Source organism: Pogona vitticeps, chromosome 9 (genome assembly GCF_051106095.1).
Source record: "Pogona vitticeps strain Pit_001003342236 chromosome 9, PviZW2.1, whole genome shotgun sequence".
NCBI classification, from domain to species: domain Eukaryota; kingdom Metazoa; phylum Chordata; class Lepidosauria; order Squamata; family Agamidae; genus Pogona; species Pogona vitticeps.
In genome coordinates, this window is record NC_135791.1 from 5,889,215 (window position 1) to 5,917,132 (window position 27,918).

Consider the following 27,918-nt stretch of genomic DNA (forward strand, 5'->3'; position numbering starts at 1 on the left):
GAAGTAAAATCCCATGGGATTCTGGTCTCTCCAAAATCAAGTTCGCTCTTGATTCTCCAATGTTGTTTTACATTATTAAAGGGTTATCTAGGGTCACACCATGAATGATGTTCAGATTTTCCCTAATTATATTGCTGTCTTTAAGCATCTCGAGTATTTGTAGGGTCTTGGATTAGAAAAGGGATTTGATTAGAGTTATCTACGTAAATTGACCTCATTGTTAATGGGTTATCATTGAGGAACCGCTTAATAAAGATAAATCTCTACTTGTGGTTGATGAACATGCAAGGTCCGGTAAAGTCTAGTGCTGAGAAAATAGCTGTCAAGATGCCTCACTATTTAATTTACCAGCTGCCACATAAATGGCTCTTACGCTAAATTAAGAGCCGTTTATGCGGCAGCTGGTAAATTAAATAGTCAATTTTACTCCTTGTAAGCATCTTTAATGCCGTCATTCTTGAGATACACCACTTTGTAGGACTCTGGAGGGGAATGGTAAAAAAAAGACCTGTTGTCACCTTTTCTGCGTTATAAACAGCTGGCTTGATGAGAACTACCATCTTCATAAGATCTCTCTCTCAAATGTTTCCCCAAAGCAGATGGCAGGCGATGGAGAAGTAACATTTCATTCAGATTCAAAAACCTGTACATCCGTGTAAACACGGCCAACAGTATGGATATGAAAACAAAACATGGAGTTCAAAAACATGCATTTGGCAAAAGCCATGAAATTAGGGCCCACGATTTAAAAATCAGGTTGACGTATCCATTTCAGCCCATTACCACACTTTGGGGCAATTTGGTGGCTTATCAATTTTCCAGGTAAAGGCTGTCACCGATTTCGTTGTGAGATACCAGTTTCTTATATTTAAATGCAGAGTTGTGAAAAGTGTGGGTCCAGAACGGGTGGCCGCTGCCGATGTCCTATGTCCTCAGTTTCTTTAAATAGGATTGGTTAAAACAAAGCACAAAAATATTTGAGCAATACCACGGTGTGCATACATCCGATCTGATGCGCCAATTTATCCCGCATTTACCAGTTATTTGCTTACAGAAGTAATGCACCTTTTGAGGTGGAGGCACCATTTATTGACCAGCTTCAAGAAATGTTCTTTTATTCTTGATGAGACTGATTTAAATGTTGGTCTAGCCTAGTGGCTCTAGCCCAAAGGCAGGTCCATAGCTCATCCTCAAAAGCAATATTAAGGTCTTTCCCCCAAATTTCCCTAAGTCCATAAGATTTCCAAAGATCATGCCAAGCAGCAAAATATACCCCTTTGGTGACCGACCTCTTAGCCTCTGTTCAGGGTTTATAGCAGTTTTAATTCAACAAGACCATGTAGAGGTTGATCTCAGGCGGGAGAGATTGACATGAAGTGTGTCACCTACACACTTGCAACCACACACCCTCTAAGAATTCCCCACCCCCGTAAAATAAACAGCAATCCTGGTTTTACATTTCTTCCAGGCTGGTTAAAAAATATTGGGCCGATTAAAAATACAGTACTGACATCCATAAATCTCTCCAATAAAGATAAAAAAAAAAATCCAACCTCTAAACTACTTCCAAACGCCCACCACTAGGGGCCTCCCAACCCACCCAAGAAGCGGGCCGTGCTTGCCGCTGCTTCTCTATGCCCGGCTCTGCCTCTTGGAGAGCATCCCCGAGCACACCACCAGCAAGGCGCCGCCCGCCTAGACCGTCCCTTTTTCTGCTCGAGGTTTCCGGGGCGTTGAATGGCAGCTGCCGGACCAAATCGCATGTGTTTTTTCCCCGAGCCCTGCCGAGTCCCGCCTACCCGGCTCTTTAAGCTGGAAGGAGAAACATTCCGGGAGGTTTGGCGCAAATTTGTTTCTGCTTTTCGGTTGGAAAAGAGGAATCCCGGAGCGTCTCCCTGCGAAAGCCGGTGATTATGGGGGTGCAGGTTTGGGGAGGATGATGGGAGAACAAGTTTGGAACGGGACAGGCTGCGAAATCCGGATTCCCATAATATAGCCCAGTTCCCTTTATTAATCATTTTATTAGGATTTCCCTCTTAGATGTCCCTTTATAAGCAAAGTTGGTGAAAAAAGCAGCCTTCATTTTTTATTTTGGTATTTTGCAACCTTGCATGAAAGGAAAAATGGCCTTTTTTTAAAAAAAAAAGTCTTCCAAAAAAAAAATTAAGAAAAGTGAATTTTGCAAAAATGACCGTTGTTCCTTCCTCCAACTTTAATTCACTTTTTCCCCCCTCAGAAATTTGCAAAATTAGAATGTTGTTGTCAAAACTGTGGGGGTGGTTTGTTGTGATAAAAACACCCCTGTGGGTTGGGAGAGTAAAAAGATTGTCAGGATGATGGTTCTTCACTTTTAGGCAATTCTTGCTATTTCTGCCTGGTGTCCTTCTTGGGGGTTTGGTTTTAGCCAGCGTGGCTAAAGATCTGGAGTGCTAGGAGTCGTCGTGGAAAACATCTGGAGAACATCAGGCCATGGGTAGAGGGGATCAGCTACAGTTCCCATCATCCCCAACAGCATGGGACTTAGACTGGGGCGATATATGAAAACATGAGGACCGTTTTGACTTTACCGGCTGCGGATCAAGGGGGTGGTAGGGTGTCCTATGATTTGGAAGAGGCCAGGCCGGACACATCAGCTTTCCGTGATTCATAAATAAGAGAATAAGTGAGTTGGAAGGGACCTTTAAGGTCATCCAGTCCACCCCTCCTGCTCAGCTGAGTGCACTGTGTTGTGAGAAGAGGCTGGAGGAGATGTAACATGGAGCTAAAAAGTATACAGGGAGGACAGCAAGTGAGTCGATGTGGCAAAGTGGACAAGAGTGTTAAATTCCTTTTAGAACATCTCACATACCTTGAAAGTAGTTAGGTGAGCAGAAGTTAGGTGTATCTTGATGGCACATAGCAACAAATTAAAGATCAGGATGTAGATGTATCGAAACACACCAAATTGTGGGTCCCAGCAGACTCCGAGTGCCCAGACTCTGAAGAAACGTACACAGAATCGAATTTGTGACGCAGACCACTAATTTGTGTTTGCCCTATTCCCCAGTGAAATAGATGCTATGAAAGGTAAGGCGAATCTTAAACTTTGGTGACTTATGTAGTACAGTAGTGCCCCGCATGATGACGAAAATGCATTCCGTTAAAATCGCTGTTAAGCGAAATTGTCATCAAGCAGGAAAAAAAACCATTGGAATGCATTGAAAACTGGTCAGTGCATTCCAATGGGGGAAATACCTGATCGTCCAGCAGAGATCCTCCATAGGGCGGGCATTTTGGGATCCCTGTCTTGCGAACAATCGTCCGGAAAACAGCGGGGAGCCAATTTGCGAACCACCGATCAGCTGTTTCTAATCGTCGTCTAGCAAAAAAACGGTTGCCAAAGCAGGGAACTATTCATCGCAAAGCGAAAAAAAACCCTATAGAAACATTGTTTTGCGATCGTTATAGCGATTGCAAAAAAGTCATGGCAAAGCGATTTCGTCGTCAAGTGCGGTCATCGTCAAGTGGGGCACCACTGTATACAGAACTGCATTTGTGTCTGGATAGGGTCTCAGGATTTAGATTTGTGTGTTTATCGACAACACAAGCGTTTTGGTGGTTGTGACTGGAGGCAAGGAGGAACCCGTACATTCCTCAAAGATTAGCCAGTGGCAGTGAGATACTATCGCAGGCTGTATTATATGAACTTGGATCAATGACTCACTCAGTTATTTGCATCATACTGATAATGAATGGCAGGATAAAATTCAGAATGGGATAGGTAGTAGCTAAAGAATGCCGATTCCATGTTTCCAGCAGGATAGTTCTCTTTGGTGAAAGTGTCTGCAGTGGCCTCAGTCACTGAGAATATTTTTTGCTTTGTTTTTTCAATAAGGCTCCAGTTCTTTTATCAAGATACTTCTGATGGTTCTGCTCATCCAGTTATAACTGTGTAGACAAGAAAAGTGAAGGGCGCACATAGTGACCCTGATTCTCCCACTGCTGCCACTCGCACGTAAAGGTTGAAACTGAGCTTGGTGTCCTTGCACGGGGTCCCCGGGTGACTGTATCTAAACTACACAGCAGTCACAATTTTATGCTGCTTTAACCTCCACGGCCCCCATCCCCAGAAATCCTGGGAAATCTAGTTAGACTTCTCTGGTGTAGTTTGCAGAACTGCACTTTAAAAAAAAAAAATCAAACTTAGTGAAATCCTGATTTAAATTGATAAAACCGATGTTTTGATTTAAATGCTGAAAAAAATCAGATTTTTTAAATAAAAAACTTAAATTGGGATTTAAATCAATTTGATTTAAACCCAATCCATGCTGCTTGGAACTGTAGTTCCAATAAGGCCTAGAGAGGAACAAAGCGCCCCTCCCTAGACTGAGAAAACATCTTTATTCCCCCATTGACTCATTGGGATACCTGATCCCACTAGCCAGCATTCTAGCCGATGGGGACAGAAGTACGAAGATGATTGAGGAACGCTTGGCATTCGGTGTCTTTATTTTATTCAAACTGTGCCACCCAGAACATCCATGTGTACATACTCTGCTGCTTGTTTGAAGTTTTCCAGTTCCTAAATTGGCTCTGCCTCCCTACCAAGATGTGTCTTTGGCACCAGGGTGCCTTTGGCTCGCTCACAGCAACGTGCCTGGCAGTCAGGCTTGGTTTCGGAGTGTGGGTGGTAGACTCCATGGCATTCAAAACACTTGCTCTTGTGTATCAAGCACCATGCTTTCTGTGCAAGCGCCAGCGTGGCAGAGAGCAACACAGGGTCCTTCAGATACCTTCGCCCACTGGCTCTGCTGGCCATAAGAGAAAGCATTATGCCATCTCAAAGATGTAAGTGCTCTATTTTCATGTGAGTTTTCATGGACAAGTCCACTTCCAATATAAGAGTGGGACTACGTGGCTAATATTTCTACATAGCCCCCAAACAAAGAGACTGTTTGTTTCCTGGGTGAACGTTGTTGATGGTACAACATTTCACACTTGGCAATGACCTTTAAAAAGCTGGTTAAAATTGCAGTACTGTACAGTGTTTCAGTATTTTATTTTTGTTTAAAACAACAACACACATTTCTGTGGTGCTCAAAAGAATACGTGTTTTCAGCTTGCAGGAGTATAGATGGTGAGGAAGAAAAAGTCGCCTTCTCCAAGGAAGGCATTGTAGAACCTAAGGAATACGTGAAGTTTTGAAAACCTTGGAAGTGCTCTATAGAAACCATGCATATACAGTGGTGGCTCGCTTGACGAATTTCCCCACAGGAACGACTGTTTTGCGAATCGCTATAGCTATCACAAAAAGTCACCGTCCTGCGAATTTGTCATACAGTGGGGTCGTCGTCTAGCGAGGTACCACTATATGTCTCAAACACATCTTCCCAGCCTTACCCTCTCCCTTGTTTTCTCTTTCTGCTGCAGAAGGACAAATGGCCATGGACCATAACTCTGAGTTCCGCTGGTTTCTGGCTGTCTGGGTCGCTCCCTTTTAGCAAAATGGGGAGGAAGAGCAAGCTGGACCCCCTTGCTGCCCGGCGGGTTTAAAGTGCTGCTGCAGTTTAGTAGAGGAGGCGAACCAGCAACCCCGCTGGGAAGGAAATGCAAGAATAAGCCAAAATGGAAAGAGCAAATGGTCTTAGTTTGCAGCTCCAGCCGCTTGCCACTGAAGTTGTGCCTCTGCCGGTCCACGAGGACTCCTTCTCTTACAAGGTAAGCTTTGTCTTGTTCCCCGGATGTGGGACAGAAGTAAAGAGAAGTTCCGCATATTTGTTTGGAAAGTGGAACAAGCCTGAATTGCTGGTGATTCTGGACTTACAATGGAATCCACTCACTCAGCTTTCCTTTTCCCCAAGGCTGTAAACTGGCCATCCTCAGCTCCATTTGAGTGCAGTACAGTGGTGCCTCGCTTAGCGATGTTAATCGGTGCAGCAAAAATCGCTGCTAAGCGATTTTAAAAAGCCCATAGAAATGCATTTAAACGCATTTAATGAGTTCCTATGGGCTTAAAAACTAACCTTATGCGAAAATCCTCCATTGTGGCGGCCATTTTCGGTGCCTCTAAAGTGAGGCAAAACAGTGGGCGGCCATTTTGTTTACCCGGCGGCCATTTTGGCACCGCCGATCAGCTGGCTGAAAATGGGGGCTTTGTGATGATCGCTTCCCCGCAATCATCGCAAAGCGAATTTTCCCCATAGGGGCCATCGCAAAATGATCGCTCTTGCAATGGCAAAAAGTCCATCGCAAAGCGATTTCATCGCTATACGCAGCGATCGCTATGCGAGGCACCACTGTACTCTTGTTTTAGGAAGAAAACATTGTGTTGTTTTTTCTTGTGCATCCACCCTCCTCTTAACACCTTCCAAATTACATTTTCTTCCTGCAAGAAATACTGAAAAAAAGAGAAAGATGATATGCATGTATTTTGGTTGCATCTCACGCGTCTTCTGCTTTAGGTTTGCAAAACCATGTTGCAATGGTTTCATAGGAAGGGGGCTGGAAAGAAAGCTGGCAGAGGAAAGCCAGGAGGGAAAGAGAGAGGCTGAACAAAACGAAGAAAAGTCATTTATCTAGCTCTTCAGTCCTGCGATATGCTTCTGCGTGTGTGAGAGAGATTGTGATTTTATTGCACTTGTTTTGGCAGTTCATCTCCACCTTTTGATCCTCACAACAGCACGGAAAGGCTGAGAGGGGTGGCCGAAGGCCAGCCCAATGAGCTGCGTGACGGAGTGGAAATTTGAACACTAGTCTTGAACCTTGATCTTCCTGTCCTTCATGCTCTCATACCTCTGCCCTTCTGAATCAGTGGCTGAACCTGTCTTGTGTAGAAAGCTTCTAAGCTTCAGCTGGGCTTTACTACAACCTCTAAAGTCCTCCATGCTGGCTGGGGGATTCTGGGAGTTGTAGTCCAAAAAGTAACATGCCCCAAGCTCTGGAGTATTTTGGATTTTTGCAACACGGAAGCCTTCATGGAGCGAGGTCAAGAGTTGCTATGGCTGGCTCCCAGGGTGGACAAAAAAAAAGCCAATGCTTTTTTTTTAAAAAATCAAATTAATTTGAATTTTAAAACTGATTTTTCAAGTTTAAATATCAAACATCTGGATTTTTTTAATTAAAATTCTGATTTAAATCAATTTTAAATCACAATTTAATTCGCAGTTTTAAATCACAAACCACAGTATAGCAGGCGGCTTGCCTAATGAAGACATATTTTTCCCTTTTGTTCAGAAGCTACAGCTTCTGCTTTGGCCTGAAAAATTAACAGCCTGGCTAAGAAACCAGCCGAACCTGTTAGACTCAAAATTTTTGGGTGCTGGAATTGTGCTGAGTTGAAACGTCCTTGTTTTTCTCTGTTGACATTTCATTGAAGATACTGCTAGAACTGACTTCCCAGCCGACTTCAGAGGTGCACGCTCATGCTGTTTTCTGAAACGTGAGGGGCTTCTGCAGGTTCCTTAAAAAATCTGGGGCGAATTCGTTCTCTTCCTTTTTACGAACAGACACACACCCACCCTTCAATTCGTGTGGGGGCATTTACAGAAAGGAAGGGCAGTTGCATTATAAGTCTCTTGTGACATAGTGGCCTTTTGCCAGTCAGGTGAGGTAGGGGATTTTTGATTTCTCCTCTCCTAGGATTGCCTGGCTTTGTAAAAATAAATTAATAACGTTAAACGAGGTCCGGGAAGCTGTGTTTTGAAATTGGTTTAGTGGCTTGTTTCGAACGGTTCTAAAAGGTGTTCACTATTATTATTATTATTATTATTATTATTATTATTATTATTATTATTATTATTATTATTATTATTATTATTATTATTATTATTATTATTTTCTTCTTCTTCTTCTTCTTCTTCTTCTTCTTCTTCTTATTCTTATTATTATTATTATTATTATTATTATTATTATTATTATTATTATTATTATTATTATACTTGAATGAATGAAACTATAGCAAGTTGACATGTTCTTGGTTTGTTTGTGCTCGCCAAGAAGGAAGGAGCAGGGGTGTTGCGTTTGGGTCGCAAAAGTTCACAACATAGCTTCTTAAAAGGAACAGGATTTGCCTAATCACAGTCAGTGTATGAGCACAGCCTTCATCCACTTTGAGAGCTGGGATAAGTTCAATTCTAGCTGGATCTGGTGGCACTAGATGGGCAGGGAGGGAGGGAGGGCTGGTCCGGGGAGGATGATCGATCGATCCCCTGGGATCTACAAGAGGTTGGTGGGACTCATTGAGATCCTGGAGGGAGGATGAACATGGAGGCACCTCTAAGTTTTGGGAGGCCCATAGGGGCCCTTGAACCCATCCCTGGGCCATATGTTTGGCCCGTTGCCGCACTGCCGTGTTAACGGTAATAGTACGAGGAATAATTTCACATTGCAAGTGCTTCTGTCATATGTACCCCTGGACAGAAAGTTTAAACTTCTGGGTCCAAGCTGTCTTAAGGAGACTGCCCAGGCATTCAGATCATCCATGGAGGCCTTTCTCTTGGTCCCACCACCTTCTCATGTGCGTCCAGTGAGGACACGAGAGAGGGCTTTCTCTATGGCTGCTCCCAGAGACTGTGGAACTCTCTCCCACTGGAGGCCCACCTGGCCCCATCTTGGCTGTCCTTCCCCAAGCAGGCAAAGACCTTTCTCTTCAGGCAGACTTTCCCTCAGTGAATGTCTAAGAGAGAGGCTTTGAAGCGGATTGTTACACCTTGTTGCTGTGAGTGTGTTTTCGGTATTGCTTTTGTTTGCCATTTTAGTGTGGTATTCGTTTGATTCTTCTTAAAAATGTGTGTATATATTGTTTAAAAGCTTTTTAATATTATCTTTTAATGCTATCAGTCACTTTGGGCCTTTTTTTAAGAAGAAAGATGGGCCAGAAATCTTTTAAATAAATAAAAGTGTGGTATTTTAGTGAGTATTTTAGTGTGGTATTCCTTTGATTCCTTTAAAAATGTGTGTATATATAATTTTAAAGCTTTTAATATTATCTTTTAATGCTATCAATCACTTTGGGCCTTTTTTTTAAGAAGAAAGGTGAGCCAAAAATCTTTTTAATAAATAAATATGTCTTTTTTTCCCCTGTAGGAAAACCTGATTGGAGCGTTGCTGGCCATTTTTGGGCATCTTCTCATCAGCATTGCCCTCAACCTCCAGGTGAGGGAAAGCAAAATAAATAAATAAATAAATAAAATTAGACCCACAGAAACCCGATGGCAATACAAGCCTCGGCCGAAACGCTGTTCTGACTCCTTGTTCCTCTTTCTTTTCGCAGAAGTACAGCCATATCCGGCTGGCGGGTTGCAAAGACCACCGGGCCTTCTTCAAGACCAAGACTTGGTGGGGCGGCTTGTTCTTGCTGTTCCTGGGGGAGCTGGGCGTCTTCTCGGCCTATGCCTTTGCACCCCTTTCCCTGATCGTGCCACTGGGAGCGGTTTCAGTTATAGGTAAATCCCTTTGGATGAGGTGATTTATGTCCAGATACTTACACTAACCCGGACATATACATATAATTCTACAAGGTCATTACCAGAACTGGCCATTAGAGAGAGCCTGAGACTCTGTAAAGTCCTTTCTATTACAATCATGTTCACTGTACAGTGGTGCGATCGCTCAACGTTGTTTAGATAGGGCGAAACTCGCTTTGCGAAGATCGGCAAGCGTTTCGCTTACCGATCTTCGCAAAACGAAGCCCGACGATCAGCTGTTAGGCGGACAAAATGGCCGCCGGAAGCCCTGAAATGGCCGCGCGCAGCGTTTTCGCGCCCTCCCCTCGCTTAACGAGGGCGCGCAAATGGCTGCCGGCCATAGGAAGCATCGCTGAACGGTGAGTTTTCGGCCCATTTGGAACGCCCATTTGGTTTTTTTTGATCCGTTCAGTGATGTTTTGCTATAGCGAAGGTTAATCCGGAACGGATTAACCTCGCTGTGCGAGGCACCACTGTAATCTGAGTTTTCAGTATCCATCGGGGTCTTGGCACCAATCCTGTGAATACAGGACTTCTACCGTACTTACTCCAACATTTTTTTGACGGTCCCGTTTGTTAGTAGGAAATAATGAGAAAAAGATTACTGTGTTGTTTATTAGCCAAGCCGGATCATATTTTGGAGAGAGCTAGTAGGGGAGATTTGGTAGCATGCTGTTCTAACTGAGTGATTTGTGCTGGGTTTTTTTCAAATATATTGCTTTTTTGCCAGCTGCTTTGTGAGGGCTTGCATTACTGAAGGGAAGACAGAAATACATTCAATTGTGCTTAATTATTTCGTTCCTTGATTGTCCCAAAGCGAAGGTTCTCTGGGTAATGAACACTAAAACGATACAAAAGTTACATTAATAATTTTAAGAAGCACGAACTAATGAATAAACACTGGGCCTGATTTTAGCCAGCTTTCTTCACGTATTGTCTTCTTTTTTTCCACTCAGCAAGCGCAATCATCGGCGTCATATTCATAAAGGAAAAGTGGAGACCCAAAGACTTCTTGAGTAAGTCCTCAGTTCATTTCTGAATATAATCCCAACTTGCTTTGCGCCTTTGGTTTGTTCTGCACGTATTGTACGAACCGTACCAAGAATTGGTTCCTGCCAGTCTCTGCTAGCACTTCTTCCCACTGTTCTTACAAATTGCTTTTTCTCCTCGGTTTCTCGGCTGCTAATTTGTTTGGCTTGACCTTTTGAGGTCAAGCCTAGTGTGTTTCATTATTTCAAAAAGGCCGAGCCCAAGACCATGAACAACACCTGCTTACAAAGAGTATTATTGTTCTGGCACCTTGAGTCTGCATTTAAAACATAATAATAATTAAAAGGACAGGCAGTGCTTCCCTTGCTTGGAGGCTTGTGTTTCCTAAGGGCCCAGCAAAAGACAGGCCAGAATATAAGCTGGTGCCTGGAATGGAGGGTGATTTCTCCAGTTTAGGGGGCATTAAATGTGGGATTTTGTCATCTGTTTTTCAATTAAAATGGCTTCTGTCTGTCTGCTCTGTATTCCTTTAGTAGTAATAATAATACAGTGGAGCCTTGCTTGACGATGTTAATTCGTTCCAGCAAAATCGCTGTAGAGCGAATACGTCGTCAAACGAAACGAAAAAAAAAACCATTGAAACGCATTGAAAATCCTTCCATGCATTCCAGTGGGCTTAATACCTGCTCGTTTTGCGAAGATCCTCCATACGGCAGCCATTTTCGGTGCCTGTAAAGCGAGGAATCCGTCCCTAGAAAACAGCGGGGGGCCATTTTGAAAGCCGGCGGCCATTTTGAAGCTGCCAATCAGCTGTTCAAAAAAACATAGTTTTGCGAAGAATCTGTTCCCGAAGCAGGGAACTGATCATCACAAAGCAAAAAAACCCCATTTAAAACATCATTTTGCGATCGCAAAAACCTCATCATAAAGCGATTTCCTCATTAAGCGAGGCAATCGTTAAGCGGGCACGACTGTAATTTTAATTATTATTAATCTTAGAACTGCAGAGCTGGAAAGGGACCCTATGGATCATCAAGTCCAGCCCCTGAAATGGCTGGACACCAGTGGCAACATTTGCTAATTGCTAGGAGTTCTCTTACAGCTCACGCGTTTTCTCCCTTCTTCTGTCCTTCCTTCTGGGCTCAAGCTAGAGGTGGGCAAAAGTGGGAGAAGAGCCGCCGGCACCAAACCTGCAGGGCGATGCTTAGCATCTTCTGCCAGCCCTGTTGTCACCAGCTGTGTTTTGAGTGGAAAAGATGCTCCTGGAAGGAGGGGAGCGTTCCCTGGCATGATCCCTGTTAACGTGGAGGGCCTGAGATGGGTGATGAGAGACAGGACTCTTTTTTATTTGATTTCAGTTATTTGAGTTTTCATGGTACAAGACAAAAAAAAAGCCAGGCCTCATGTCACTGGGAGGCTTAATGGGGGCATCAGGTCGGGCAGGCTGGCATGTTTAGATCCCTGGGCCAAAAAGTGCAACATGGTACAGCCAGCCAGTAAACCTTCCCTTGTCAGATTTGTAGCAGTGTGTGAGAAGATGCTGCCATTAGACACACACGATCCTAGACAGAAGCTTTTACGCATGACAGTTACCATCCAGAAGCTGTTTGAGGACCCAGAACGGGTCTTCTACTCAAATGTGTGTGGATATTGTTAAAAAAATAAACTTTGTGATTTTTGTGTATAGGTTGATTGCCAAGTTATTTAGGGTCGTGGTGCTGCACAACGGTGCTGGCTGGTCTTAGGGAAATGTTATTTATGGCCCAGGGTCCATGACTAAGGCAGAGCCCTTTCCTGAAATGGCTTTCAGGTTTTGGCCACCACCACACGAAGGCCAACATGTTGCTTGAATTTAGATCCAGATTTCAGAGAACCCCAGTTTTACGGCGGGCCAGGGGCGCCCTGCTGGGCAAAAAGACAGGCTCTAACTCCTGTGGACCTCTGGCGTGTTTGTGAAGGCTGCTTTGGGGATTTGAAGCCAGGTACTAATCTAAGCTTCTTTTCTCTTCTCTCTGCCAAGGGCGCTATGTTTTGTCTTTCCTAGGCTGCGGCTTGGCCGTCGTCGGGACGTACCTGTTGATCACCTTCGGGCCCAACAGTCACGAGGCCATGACCGGAGAGAACATCACGAAGCATTTAGTCAGCTGGCCGTTCCTTCTGTATATGGTATGGAGACCCGTCAGACAAAATCGACCTGTGGATCTTCTGCACAGGTCCCCTTCTTTCTTCTGAGGTGCCCCCCCCCAGGGATGGGCTGTGCCTCCTTCACACCCAAAACCTGCCTGTTTGGCAGGTGGAGAAGGAAAGTTTGCCTAGGACAGAATGCGTTCTTAGTAAATCTAATTCACAGAAGGAATAAAATTGGCCGTCTCTTGCAGAAAGGGCTTTCAGATTTTCTTTGAGGAAACTTAAATGTCTTGCTTGGTTTTTTTTTGAGGGGACAAAAATCCCAGGATTCACCCTAGAAGATCTTACAGGGGACTCTGGAGCATTTATTTGTGTGTGTGTGTGTGGGGCTCTTTGTCCATATGGTCTGGTGCTCAGCACCTTCCACACTGTATTCTTGCACATTTTCATCTGCACCATCAACATAAGAATCTCATAAAAACTTAAGAAGAAGCCTGTTGGATCAAACCAAAGGGCTGCCAAATCTACCACTTGTATTCACACCGTGCCGATCTATTTTCATTTAGAAACTCCTCAGCAGGTCAAAAAATGCAACTGCCCATTTCCCAGCAACTGGTGTAGAGCGGTGTGGCTGCCTTTGGTGCAACTGCACACAACAGACGATGGGGTTCAAGGTGATTTTTAGGGAAGCCTGTCTGGCATGATTGACCGTCTTGTTGAAAAACAATCTCTGGAGTAAACGCTGCAGTTCCTCGTGAGCTCTTCAGAATAGGGCTGACGCTGGGTTTTTTAAAGCCTAGTTCCTGGAATGCGAAGGCAGGATAGCTCCTCCTTTTGCAGATCAAAAACAAAAGAAAAATTTTAAAAAATAAAGAAACCAAACACACTTTGTGTCTCACGAAGGGGACCATAAAAATCTAACCGTTAGTTGTTAAGGTGCTGCAACATTTATCTTCTTTATTTTTTAAAAAAATTTCAGTTTTGTTTTTGACCTGATCGGCCAGCGCAGACAAACACAAGCTACCTCTTGTAAAACGACCATTCTTTTTCATTTCTGAAATGGAATCGCCTAGCCATTCCATTGGGATGGGACTCTGTGTTGATTTGAAACCCGGCCTTATTTTGGCTTTCTTCTCTCTCCCTCCCTTTGTGTGTATATTCTGTTGTCTCTTTCCCCTTAGCTGGTGGAGATCATCCTTTTCTGCCTCCTGCTCTATTTCTACAAGGAAAGGAAGGCTAACTACATAGTCGTGATTTTGCTGTTGGTGGCACTTCTGGGTAAGTCTGGCATAGGTGCCTTTTTCGGATCCAGGATGTATACTTGTTTCATTTTCAGAAGTTTGTGTATGACAGAGAGAGAGAGAGAGAGAGAGAAAGGTTGTTCAGTGTGCAGATTAAATGTTTATGAGCCAGTCAGAATCTGAATGAGCTTGAATCCAATGAAAACACAGAGCTGCTGGCGCATAGTCTGTTGACAGACATGGAGCATGATTCTCAATATAGCAGAAAAGGACCATTTCAAAGTCATTTCAGTGCCTTTTGCTGCCTGAGACGGAGTATCAAATGACCCCCTTGCCATCAGCCAAATTAAGGTGTGTCGTACTCAAAGCCGGCCGAGTTTTTTTCCATAGTTGAGCAAAAAGATTCCGTCGGCTTTCTTTCCCCGTTTTTGGCAGCAAAAGTGCATTCATAACAAAGCTAATAAGCAGTAATTTGGTGACCTGAGGTGAAACTTCAGATCTGCGACCTGAGGCGGCGACTTTAATGCTAGAGTTGGCTTTTTGGAGGCAGAACGGAGTGCCTTCGAAAGGGGTATGTGCTCAGCCCAGAATTTGAGATTCTGCCCACATCCTTTCAGACAGTCATCATCTCCTGTCTTTCCCAGCCCTTTCTGGCCAAATATACAGGGACAAACATGTTTTGTTTTTGTTGCTATTTTTAAACCACAAGGAGTCAGAAATCTTTCCACTCTACAGCAAATCACTTGGAAATCTACCAGTAGAGTCTAATCCGTCTTCTGCCCATCACGGGCCCGGACGACAGCTAGGCCACCGTAGCCATAGTAACGTATACCAGTGTTTGGAAAAAGGCTTTTCTGAAGTGTTCAAATGCTCTTCCCAACAATCTATAAAACAGTCCTATAAACCAGACTGGTGTTATTATCTCTGTGGATTTGGGGCTGCTGGTGGCAGAGGTAAAAGTCGAGTGGAAGATTTCCTGGCTCATAGCTTGTTCTCTCAACCTCGCTACCCGAGCGAGTCAGATGTTCCAGCAATGTCTTTTATGACAGATGATGACCCACTCAGCATTTCTGAGCTGATTGTCTTATCCCCTACCCCAGTTAATGATGTGTTTTATGTACATCTAAGTCCCAGTTGGACCAGGATGAGTTGCATTTCGTTTCTCTTTGACTTCACAGTTTGTTTTCCCTTCTGCCAACCACGCGTCAAAACATGACTTGTGACTAAGCTGAATATTGCCAGCATCCGATGAAATGAGCTTACAGTGGTGCCTCGCTTAACAGTTACCTCGTTAAACAATGAAACCGCTTGACGATGAAGTTTTTGTGATCACTTTTGTGATCGCAAAACAATGTTTAGCTAGGGAAATTTCGCTTGACGATGATCGGTTCCCTGCTTCAGGAACTGATTTTTCACTAGACGATTTTTAAACAGCTGATTGGTGGCTCTAAAATGGCCGCCCGCTGTTCCAAACGGCTCCCCGCTATGTTTTAGGACGGATTCCTCGCTTTACAGGCACTGTAAAATGGCCGCCACTATGGAGGATCTTCGCTGGACGCTGGGGTATTTAGCCCATTGGAACGCATTGAACTGGTTTCAGTGCATTTCAATTGGCTTTTTCGTTTCGCTTGATGAGGTTTTCGCTTAACAGCGATTTCAACAGAACGAATTATCCTCGTCAAGCGAGGCATCACTGTATATCCAAATCACTCTTGAGATGCTAAAGGAATCTTTGTTTACTGGAGTGTTAAGCTGCAACAGTTGGGAGTGAAGGAGAGGAGAACTAGCAGGCAGAATATAATGCAAGGATGAGAAACATGTGGACTTCTAGAAGTTGTTGGTTTTCAGTTCCCAGCATCCTTCACCACTGGCTGTGCTAGCTGGGGCTGGTGGGAGTTGCAGTCCAACAATATCTAGATCAATTCCCAACCTGGAGTCCCCAGATGTTCTTGGACTAAAACTTCCAGAAACCTTCGCCACTAGCTGTTCTGGCCAGGATTTCTGGGAGTTGTAGTCCAAGAACATCTAGGGACCTGAGGTTGGGAACCACTGCATAGGTGGTCCCGCTCCGATCTAGTGGTCAGATCTTTGGATCTGAAATAGTAGAGGTGGTTTGCTGACTGTCTTCTTGAAGCTGGCAAGACTTTGCCCTCCCTGCTCCATGAAGTACAGCTTAGCCGGTCAAAGCTGATACCACAGAGAAGCTAAGAGACTTGGCAGCACATTGAGAAGGTCCTGGTTTGAATCTTGCCTCCTTTGTGATCTTCCTGAAACATCCTCATATTTCTGGAGGGGGGAGCCAAAAGGTTAGGGACATAGTTTTTTTGAACATGGCTTCCCAAAGTTGCAGCTGGCGAGCCGTGGTCAACATGCCTGCCATTTTGCTCCTATGCAAGGGTTGGCCCTTTGGTCCCAAGTGCCCTGAGAATTTATTTATTTATTTATTTATTTATTTATTTATTTATTTATTTATTTATTTATTTATTGAGATCTTCACAACGCAGTTGCCAACCAGTGCTTGACTAGTTTCCTGATTTTAGAGCTGGAAAGGTGGGGGAGGATTTGCTCCGATGATCCTAAAAAAGTTGTGAAGTTCGTCTGACCCACCCCAGAGATGGTATCACACCCATCATCGTGACGCGTGGGATGTTGGAAGGCTACCATTCGTCCATCTTGCTTTGTGTTGTCTAATCTGGCAGACAGTGGTTCTATAAAGTCCCAAGTAGAGGGCTCCCCCCCCCCCGTTTTCTATTGATTGATCATTTTAATTGGTAACGTTGAAGACTTGAATGTAGATGTTTCAGCACTTAAAGCACAGGCTGTCTCCTTGAGTGACGGTCCTTCAGAAGCATCTTCAGATGTGTTTCAGAGCTCGCAACCAAACTGAGCCAAATACAGAGGAGCCAGAAACCTACGAAACCCTGAAGCCTATGAAATCCTGTGAAGCCCCAGGATCAGGCTGTGTGTGAAGGATAGTGACCTCCCACTGTTTTCAGACCTCCTGCTGTGTTCCACTAGGGAGACCCCATTAGGCTCCCTCTGGCTTTCTGGATTATCCTTGGTTGGGATGTCAGGATGGGGGGGGCCTCCTCCGTGGCAGCATCGAGGCTATGGAACACATTCTATAAAGAGTGTTGGTATCCAATGAATTGTACCGCTTGTAATTTCTGTTGTCATTGGAACTGGGGTGTGTGTTGTTGATTTTTTTTGGTGCAAGGGGGTGTTTGTAAGTCACCTTGAGTTTATTGCAGAAGAAAGGATCAAAATCCAATTGGAGGAACACTTGCTTCTAACAGCTTTAAGCTCTTGGGGACTGCTACCAAATACAAGATAAAGTTGTGTGTTGTTATCTGTCTGTATGTCGTACTAAGAGGGGAAGGGAGGTATGGGTGCACCTCCACCACAAGAAATGTGCAACGTAAATCTACCACTCCCATGAATACCGTTGGCGCACAGGCTGGTTGACCCCCATCTGCAGTGACTTCTGCTTTCTTTGCTCTCCAGCAAAGGATGATTCTTTTCTCCCCCAAATGTTTTCAGGTTCCATGACAGTCATCACCGTGAAGGCAGTGGCAGGGATGATTGTGGTTTCGATACGAGGGAACCTGCAGCTCGGCTACCCTATATTCTACATTATGGTGGTCTGCATGGTGGCAACGTCGGCTTTTCAAGCAACGTAAGTGGGTCAGAGCGTCCTCCCTTATTCCTTTTTTTTTAAAATCATACTCTCCAGCTGCAGCTCATGCTTGAAGGTCAACTTAATTAAAATTTAATGAACATGAATTAAACTTTTTTTTGTGGAGGGGGGGAAACAAACCCAACCTCAAAGCAAAGCTAGGCACTTATATTTCTTGTTACAATTGGGAGTTGGCAGGAGGTGGGCCTTTGAGTAGCTACTTAATTTTTTTTTTTGGTCTTTAAAATCCTTTCTGGCCTTTTGAAGGATGTTTTTCGCTCTCAGAGCCCCATGCTCCCAGTTAGGCACTGTAACGCATCAGAATGATCTGACGCAGGAAGGCATGTGCACCCTTAGTGTAGCACTGGGGCGTCCACTAGAAGGCAACCAGACTGCCCCTGTGCAGCTTGCAAGCAGGGCGTGATGATGGAGCAGCTCATGGCCTGTTGCTTTTCCTCCTTAGCATCTAGTTATCTGGGAAACGGTGTTTCTTTGGGGTGTGCATATTCTCTCTCTCTCTCTCTCTCTCTCTCTCTCTCTCCATCTCTCTCTCTCTCATTGGCTCATACTTGCCATTTTTGAGCCAAATACAGAAGATCCAGAGTGTTACTTTGGGGGTCTCCCTTACTGCCCTCAGTAATATGGAGTTTTAGAAAATATCACCCTATTGCTCATCTTTCATTTGGATCACTCATGAACAAGTTCAAAAGCACCACTCTTGCTCGATCATGCGCTCCACTTTATTCCTGCTCCCTGCGTCCTGTTCTTTAACCATTTAGGTAAAGGTAAAGGTTCCCCTTGACAATTTGTCCAGTTGTGTCCGACTCTTAAGGGGCTGTGCTCATCTCCTCTTTCCAACCCATAGAGCTAGTGTTTGCCTGTAGACAGTTTCCGTGGTCACGTGGCCAGCGCGACTAGACACAGAACGTTGTGACCTTCCCACCATGGTGGTCCCTATTTATCTACTTGCATTTACATGCTTTCGGACTGCTAGATTGGCAGGAGCTGGGACAAGCAACGGGAGCTCCCTCCGTCGCGTGGATTCGATCTTACAACCGCTGGTCTTCTGACCTTGCAGCACAGAGGCTTCTGCGGCTTAACCTGCAGCGCCACCACGTCCCATTTAACCATTTACTCCTCCATAAAAGGGATCATTGCATTAGCCGGTACTTCCTGAAGGTTTTCCTTCAAAGGTTTTCCTAAAAGTCCAAACGCACCATATCCAGTGTATCCTTCCTGTGTACATGCTTGTTGATGCTCTTACAGGTGGCTCCCGACCTTAGGTAACCCAAGGTCTTCTTGGACTACAATTCCCAGAAGCCTTCACTTCCAGCTGTGCTGGCTGGAGTTTCAGTCCATGAATTGCAGTCCATGAACATCTGGATTACCCAGCGTTGGGAGCTTGCTATGTGGCCAGAGTTACCTTCACAGATGTTACCTTCGTAGCAAACGTTGTTCTTTTAATGGTCTGATAATTCTACCTTGAATGATATTTCCCCCCAATTTTTCCTTTAAGGAGATGCTAGCAAAGTAGCTTTTCAGTTTCCGATCACATTTCAGAAAAAGGATATTTTTTTACTGCCAGTCCTTTGCCCAGCATCACGGATATTTTTGTTAGAGAATATAAGAAATTTCGTGCTTGAATTCCTGGCTAGAGACCACTGGAACCTAATTATTGTTTAATGCTTAGCTTCTTAATAAGGTCCAGATATAATCTCTTGTCACTACTGTTTTTCTTAATTTTCCAGGCACCTTCTTGAAAATGCGCTGCCATCTGCTTCATATCATTCTCAGGGGAGACGTAACCAGTTAATTCATTCATTTTCTTTCCAATCCCCTTATCTTTATTTAACACATCTTTTAACTCCCTTTTCATCTAGCGGGCCAACCATCTTACCATTCTGTCTCCTGCGTCTTGTCTATTTAAATTGTTTTTTTCCCCTCTTGATGTCATTTCTTTCTAGTGAAATCTTTTCAAATCATTCTCCCTTGCCCTTTCTTCTTCTGCAATGTTATCTGGGTTTAATATGATTTACGTTTCACTGCAGGTTTTTAACCCAAGCCTCTCAGCTGTATGATGCCTGCCAGATCGCTGGCGTGGGTTACATCTTGTCCACTGCAGTCGCCATCACTGCAGGTAAAATAAATAAATTACATCAAAATAATTGAAATGGTGATCTGTCCTGTCAACCAAAATAGGCTCCTTTCCCTGTCTCTTAGCAGCAGAAAATGTCTACAGTTTGAGTGACTCAGACATGATTTATACTTTTAATGTAGCAGACTCCTGCTATGTTTTTACACCGGTGTAACGCAATCAGCATTCAACTTGGTGGCAAATTGCCATGGGTTAAGAAATCAGCTGCTGTTTGGCTGCACAGCAAAGCTCCTATGCTCTTTCAGTGAGGTTCTTAGCAGATCCGTCTTTGCATAATATTCCTTCCCCTGTTGTTTTCAAAGTTTGTAAACCATGTTTTGTGTGTGGAAGCAATTTCTGAATTTGTGTGCATGGAAGGCTCCAAGTTATTTCGGCTCAAATTGTCTTGCTTAGTTATGCTGCCGTAACACAAATGGCATAATGTTTGGAGGCAAATTAAATCAAGACATGGCTGGCTGGCTGGCTGGCTGGCTGGCTGGCTGGCTGATTGATTGATTGATTGATTGATTGATTGATTGATTGATTGATTGATTGATTGATTGATTGATTGATTGATTGATTGATTGATTGATTGATTGATTGATTGATTGATTGATTGATTGATTGATTGGGCTTTTAAATTGCCCATCTGGCTGCTAAGGCACTTTACATGTTAAACAAATACCGTATTTTTTCGCACCATAAGACGCACTTTTCCCCCACAAAACAGGGGGGTGGAAAGTCTGTGCGTCTTATGGAGCGAAGAAAACAGATTATATTTTCCAGTTTTCTTCTCCTAAAAATTGGTGCGTCTTACGGAAAGGTGCGTCTTATGGAGCGAAAAATACGGGTATAACGTGAAACAACAATTAAAACAGTAAACATAATAATTATTAAATTATACACAAACACACCAACAAATTTTACTAAAACTGATTAAAATGATATAGAGGCAAGGCTGATCATATAAATATGTTAAAACAACCACTGTATTAGGATGTTACAAGGTCCAGAAAAGCCTCTGTAAACGATCATGTTTTTATCTGCTCCATATTGATTTGTATGACTCACCGTGCAACTGGTAATGTCTACTTAACTTGGGGCACTTTGGCTCTGAAAGTTACACTATTTGTGTAGCTGCGCAAGAGGATTCTGACCTTTGCTTTTTGACAAATCAGGAGCCAACTGGAATAAACCTTGAAATCAGATAAGTCAGCATTAACGTGAGTCTTATTGGTTCACCGGGTCTGTTGTTGGCTTGAATCCTTGGCCATCTTTTGCTTTTTTTTTCTCTGTGTGTGTTTGACCTCATATTTTAATCCTTTTAAAAATAAAATGAGTACATTATTATGCTAATAAGATTTTGGTGGCTCCGGCCTTGTATTTTGCATGTGACTGCATGTGAACAAACTGTTGCGTTTCTGTCCTTCCCTGCATCAGGTGCGACATTCTACCTGGACTTTATCAGGGAAGACGTACTCCACATTTGCATGTTTGCTTTGGGGTAAGTTTGCAAAATTATTCTCAGTGCCAGACTTCTGCTTCAGTCGCCGCATATGGAGGCCTGTTTTCCAGCTGTTCCATTTCACTGCATCTCAGAGGCCTTAACAGTTGCCTTACTCCAGTGTCAGCAGATGGAGTAACCCAAGTCCTGTTGCACAGCGATCCCAGTGTAACTGAAAGTTGCAAAATCTGCGCCAAGTTGTATCTGGGAAGCACAGTCCCTCAAGCAGTTACGCAACCAGACGCATGGACTGTCTGGACATAACTTCCCATAAACTTCCTCAGACATAACTGAACTTTACACCATGATAAATAGGCTGCTTATATACTGCCCCATAGTAATTAAAGCTCTCTCTGGGCAGTTTACAATTTCATTATTTAGGTTACGCATTACCCCACCCCACCCTGTGCAAGCTTGGGTACTCAATTTACCAATGTCAGAAGTCAATCTCAAGCCAGCTATTTGAGCCTGTTGGGATTGAACTCGGGTGATGAGCAGAGTCTTCACGGCAGTACTGCAGTTTAACCACTCCTCCACGAGGCTCCTACAAGTCTAATGGGATTTCCGCCGGTGAATGAGAGGCTGGTGTTATTTGTGGGTATGGTTTCATTTTTCATATTGTGAACCCGTGGCTGAGGCTTTGAGGCCTAATGTGGTTTCTCCTGGAAGCCCGCATCAGTCATAATCCTGAATGGATCTATCAGCCTTTGAAATAAGAAAAAATGTGATATTTGTCTGTCAATAAATAGCATTTAAAGAAAACAACTGGGTGGCACCATTCCTTCCTGGGCCCGGAATTCTGCATTTTCATTTTTCTGAGCAGAACATTGAAGCCTTATTTCAGAGGCTTCGCTGGGTGACTCGGTTGCAGCAAAATCCCAGCATGGCACCTTTTAAGACGGGCAAATCTCTTTATCGATGAGCTTTTTGTAGATTTCAGTCAAACGCTCATGCCCTAATCTGGTAGTCTTAAAGGTATCAGACAGCACTTCAGTTTTTTTAGCCATTATGCTTGCGAAGATAGGCAATATCCTGCAGTGCAGCGGGCAAAATCCTGTTCCCTGGACCTTTTTTAATGGATGTGGAGTCTAGGGGGTAGCACAACAGTGGCTTGTGGGGTACGCTTTGCTCACCACGGCTCCAGAAGGAAACAAAGAGTGCCTTTCCTTCTCAGACATTAACCTTGGAGAGCAATCATCTTTCTCCTGTGACTGCGCCAGAATCTTTAAAGCGGTAGCACTATAGAGGGGTGATGCTGGTAAGTGGATGGGTGGATGGATAGGATTATAAGAATAGATAGGTAGATAGATAGATAGATAGATAGATAGATAGATAGATAGATAGATAGATAGATAGATAGATAGATAGATAGATAGATAATTCATTCATTCATTCATTCATTCATTCATTCATTCATTCATTCATACCCCGCCTATCTGGTCATTGAGAGAGAGAGAGAGAGAGAGAATGTGTATGTATGTACCATGTTTTCCCAAAAATAAGACAGGGTCTTATGCTAATTTTTGCTCCGAAAACATATTAGGGCTTATTTTCAGAGGAGGTTTTATTTTTTTCATGTACAGCCATCTACATTTATTCAAATACAGTCACGTCATCTTCTTCTGGTTGCTGCACAAGGGTGGAGGGCAGGGTTTCACTTCACTGGGACTTATTTTGGGGGTAGGGCTTATGTGATGAGCATCCTGAAAAATCCTACTAGGACTTATTTTCAGGTTAGGTCTTATTTTGGAGGAAACAGGGTATGTATGTAGGTACGTAACTCTATCTTTCTCTCCCCACCCGAACCCCAGGTGCCTCACTGCATTTTTAGGCGTCTTCTTGATCACTAGAAACAAGAGGAAATCCATCTTTTTTGAACCTTACATTTCCATGGATGCTATGCCAGGTAACATTAGAGAAGACTTCCTTTTTAGCTTAAAATGTCTGCCTGTCTTTCCGTCCCTATAAATGTACCAGAGATGTCTGGATGCACACAGACCGTGGTGACATCCTCTTCCATCTCCCACCATATCTGATTCCTGGAGTTTGCCTGAGAAAAGTCACTCTCTCTTATCACGCTTGTCTCCTGCTTTTCCCCAAGCCAGCACAGCTGCTGCTTCATTTTAGCTTGACAAGAACCCTATAAGGTAGGCTTAGGTTGATGGCCCATCGTTGCTCAGTGTAAACTTCATGGCTGAAGTGGGAATTGAACCCGGGTCTCCAGTCCTGGGAGAGGGTGTGGCTGTCCAGGGTCTAAGGATGGGCGAATGCAAGCCTTGATCCTGGGGAACAGCCCATTTTTGACTTCTATGAACAGATGCAGAATGTGCCCATAACTCCTTCAAGTGCCATGGGGGAATTTCTGAGCCAAAATGTGTTTTCTAGAAACAGTCTACACAATCCTGGGGATATGAGGATCCAGGGATACTTGGGGCCTGTTTTGGCCTCTGGGAACCCTCATTTAGTCCAACGCCCGCATCCTGCTGACCTTTGATATAGACAGAGAAACCCATTTTAATTTTGTCCTTCTGAGCTCTTGTCTTTACTATCTTGTGTTTACAGGCATGCAGAATTTACACGATAATGGGACTGCCGTACAGCCTGACCTCAAAACATCCTTCTCTTATGGAGCCCTGGAAAGCAACGACACCATCTCTGAGATCTACGCCCCTGCCACATTGACCGTTGTTCAGGAGGAGCATGGGTCCAGAGGCGCCTCGGGGCCACCATACCGAGTCATGGAACGTAGCAAAAGGGAGTGACTCTTGCTTCAGAGACTGGCATAATACCTCCACTTGCGTGTCCATCGTATTTATTTTCCCCTCTCTTTCGTCTACCCAAAACCAAAACTTAGCTGGGGTGTTTGTGTGGATTCATTAAGAATCAAACTGTAACTTTAAACACCAAAATGCAGTGAATTAGGGGGTATGCAAAATGTCCGGTGAATTGTACTGGGATGCGAGCGGCTAGACCAAAGGGAATCCCAGACAGCATATTGGTGACCAAACCGCAGGCGTGAAAGAGCGAGTTTAGATTGTTGCTGTGGGTTTTTCGGGCTCTTTGGCCGTGTTCTGAAGGTGGTTCTTCCTAACGTTTCGCCAGTCTCTGTGGCCAGCATCTTCAAAGGACAGCACTCTGAAGATGCCGGCGAAACGTCAGGAAGACTGGCGAAACGTCAGGAAGAACCAACTTCAGAACACGGCCAAAGAGCCTGAAAAACCCACAACAACCATCAGATCCTGGCTATGAAAGCCTTCGAGAATACATTGAGTTTAGATTCTCTGTTAAAATAGGACGTTCCCTTTCAATCCAGGTTGGACGTGGGTCCAGCACACAAACCACCCTTCCTCACCCCCTGCTGGCCTCCATAGGGGTTCAGCTAAAGCTCCCATCGTACCATCTGCGGTGTTTGAGATGATGGGCTTTGGAGTCCACATCTGGAGGGTGCAAAGGCTGGGAGCTGGCGTTCCACACGCTTGGAGGCCAAGAGGTTTGGGTAAACGTGGCTTAGGTAGCATGGCATAGAGGTAGAGATTGGGCCCAACTGCACAAGGGACCTCTTAAGAGGAACAAGCCTATTCCTGTCTAAGTAGACCAGCTCATGGAGTGTGTAGTCCTCCCAGTGTAGGGGAGTGTAATGCCTGTAGTCCTCAGCCAGTCCCAGCAGAAGCTGGCTGTGGCTTTGTGACACGAAGGACAAAACTTACAAGAGTACTCAGGTTTGAAGGTACTAAATAAAATGGCGGGTTCTCTTCCCCTTTCCCGTTGGGCACTCACTTGCGTGCCCACCTTTCATTTTTCACAGACGAGCAGCTCAAGAATTTCCACTGCCTGCCGTTGCCTCCTCTGCTGCCCGACTGCCCACATTTTCTCCTCAACAAGATTGGCTTCATGACTTGACTTTTCCCAAGCCTCTAATCCTACTTGGAGAGGGCACGGAAAAATCTTATTTCAGATCATCTGTGAAATGGGCTAACCCTCAAGTATGAGGCTCTGGGTTTGATGTTTCCCAGACCTAAATGTTTTCCTCAGTTTGGGAAGGTGGGAATGAAGATAAATCTCATGCCACGCCTGAACTTTGCTGATAAAGCTCAAAACTTTCCGAGGTGTGGTTCAGCCCTCCAAAAAAGGTGGGTTTTTTTTGAGGCACACATGAATTGTGACCCCTTACTTTGGAGTCACGGACTGTGTCAACTAGGCTGCCCAGAGTTGTGTAGAAATCTTGAGTCTGAGAGAAATGTGGATTTGATTTAAATCAAGCTGATTTAACTTTTAAAAAATATATTAAAAATTAAATAGTGATTTAAATCAATTTAAACATTGGGCTGCTGGACCGTTTAAATTGAAAAATCCATTTTTAAACATTTAAGTTGTGATTTAACTCAATTTGATTTTTTTAGAATCATTTATTTTTTTCCCCCACTGTTCCACACTAAAAAGACTAGCATTTGTGAAGATTTCCATCCGTGAATAGTACTTTTTGTATTTGTTATCTGCTTGCACTTTAACTGTCCTTCTTTCCATGAAATAAGGCACAAGGAGACCCTTCATATTAGGATCACATTCCACCCCAAATGACCATGTTTCTAAACCTTGATCTACGAGTTTGGCAGAATGAGGTGGGATAGAGTAGACAGGATTATTTCTTCACGTGGTTTGAGGGTTTCACTTTGAGTGCTTCTCCGTGGAAAAGGAAGTTCTCTGTAGGTAGGGGAATAGGTACAAGCAGTGAGGGATCCATGATATAAGTTTTCTTGTCCGTGTTTTTTTGATTTGTTGAAACCACTTCTATGAGAAATCATTCCAAAATGGCACCTCCCGATTTCGGTGTGAAATAGTGCTAGTTTGCTACTTCATTCAACAAAAGCTAACCAATAGTCAGGCCATAACATTCATTCTTGGGCGTTACGTTTGTAATTTTTGAAATCTCCCTTCTGGGGGTGGTGGATACACCGTTTTTTGGGGAGGCCTGCTTTGCATTAAAATGTCCCTTTTGCTGCAGTGCAAAATATCAGATATTACGAGTCATAGACTTAAACACAAATCTTATTGTGGTATCATGTGCATGTTCACCTGGCACTATTGTCTTGGGGAACACCCCCCCCCCAAACTAAGTCTGTTTCATTCATTTGGGAATTTTGCTAATTAAAAGAACTGGAGAAGGGAGGAGGGTGTGTGGAAGAGGAGAGTGGTTTTTTTTAATCTCCTTGTTGCCTTCTGATGATTAATTCAAGGGTTGTTTTCTAATGATGTGAGTGTGCCTGAAAGCGGTTTTCCGTGGTTTGCTGTGAAACCACAAAGCGGTGAGCATGCTCTTAAACTGTCTGCTGAATTCAGCCGCAGGATACTGTACCTCAGCTATCATCATTCAGATTTAAGCCTCGGGCTGCCAAAGGATGGCCCTCTGGATTGATGGATGGTTTGCACTTCTTATTTATTTTTGTAATGTTTCTTCAATTGTATTTATAAAATGGGGGTAGGGGGAGAGAGAATCAGTAGAGTGTAGCGTTCCCTTATTGTTGCATAAACTGTTGTGAGAACAGAAAAGCCGGTGTCTCGCCGCGACCCTGTTTGATGCCTTAGGGCCAAAGATCAAAGTGGCAGAGAAGATGAGTGGTTAGATATCTCTCGTGGGCTTTCTTCAAAGCCGCCAAGGAAGGACTCCCGTTTTGATTGGAGCAGTAGCCAAACCAGGACAGGCATGCGTTTAATCCTTTATTTTGTGGAAAGCAGGGAAATCCAATCATGGATCTCCGAAGCCTTGCCCATTCTGGCTGGCGCTTCCTCGTCTGTTTCCAGCCTTACTGATCTTGCAGGCAACCATCCGGACTTCCCAGGGAGAGCATCAGAGAATGCTCTTTTTGGAGGGGGGGAATAAGGTGGTTATTAAAATGGTGGGGGATTTTTTTTTTCTGATAGACCTTGAGAATAATGACTTTAGAGTCTCAGCTCATGAGAACTGGAAGGGATTTCCTACAGCTGTTCCACTACGTTTTTCGCTTAAGATTCGTGTTTTAAGTTTCCCCGGCTTTTTCAGGTTAGTAAACACTGCTTTTAAAACAGTATAAACAGATGCCTGTTGATCGTGGGTGCTTCTCAAGCTGCGTAGGGCTTTTTCAGTGCACCAGGGCAATTAATTGTACCTGAACACAACCCCGAAACCATTTCTGCATGTCTTAACGAACACCTTTTACGTGACATGGTTGGAAATAATATAGGCATATGTTACAGGCTGGAGCGCCCTCTGGTACTGAGGGAGCGTGATCTTCTCAGAAAGTACTAATTAAGGGTTTTTGGAATTCTGAATTTCAGTTGATCCAGACATCGGAGGTGTGCAAAACCTGGACCACACTTGAGTCCTGAGCAGCATTTCACACTGGTCAACCTCACAGGCTTGGCTGTTTTTCCCCCTTACCATTGGTTATGCTGGCTTTTCCCTTCCCTCTTGGTCTGAATGACAAGGGAAGGATTCCATCTGACGTTGTTACATATTCTCAGTAGAAATCTGTAGCAAACGGTAGCTTCCATGGTCACTGTGTCCCTCCGTTGCCTTCTCGGCGTTTGCAGACGAAAAGAATCGGGCCCGTTCATCTAGGAGGTTCCTTCTGCAAGCATGGATCATTTGGGAACATTTCTGAGCCCCATTCTGGGGAGATGGGTGACGCCGCTCAAATCAATGTCTGTTTTTAGGTTTACAGCTGATTGTCTAGCTCTATATAATTTAATGCTGCACTGTCTGAATGTACCCCTTGAACACCTTTACCGTAAGTGTAAATAAACTGAGCCTTATGAGACACTCAAAA

The 27,918-nt window shown here is 44.1% G+C and overlaps 1 protein-coding gene across 1 annotated transcript; it reads left to right on the top strand.

Moving 5' to 3' along the window:
- The first annotated feature begins 1,732 nt into the window (after positions 1–1,732).
- NIPAL3 (NIPA like domain containing 3) lies at positions 1,733–27,918 on the top strand. The gene is made up of 12 exons (XM_020800067.3): positions 1,733–1,907; positions 5,410–5,697; positions 9,064–9,132; positions 9,251–9,422; positions 10,400–10,459; positions 12,454–12,599; positions 13,742–13,838; positions 17,342–17,477; positions 19,526–19,614; positions 21,052–21,115; positions 22,927–23,021; positions 23,678–27,918. Exons 2-12 carry the CDS (start codon positions 5,605–5,607, stop codon positions 23,875–23,877), a joined length of 1,221 nt encoding a protein of 406 aa, XP_020655726.3. The 5' UTR covers positions 1,733–1,907; positions 5,410–5,604; the 3' UTR covers positions 23,878–27,918.

What these genes read in the sequence shown, in the direction of transcription:
- NIPAL3 (XM_020800067.3), top strand. Translation starts at nt 5,605, where the DNA reads ATGGAAAGAGCAAATGGTCTTAGTTTGCAGCTCCAGCCGCTTGCCACT. An exon ending in GAGACCCAAAGACTTCTTGA is followed by an intron (nt 10,460 to 12,453) that starts GTAAGTCCTCAG and finishes CTCTCTGCCAAG; the next exon opens with GGCGCTATGTTTTGTCTTTC. An exon ending in ACGTCGGCTTTTCAAGCAAC is followed by an intron (nt 17,478 to 19,525) that starts GTAAGTGGGTCA and finishes GTTTCACTGCAG; the next exon opens with GTTTTTAACCCAAGCCTCTC.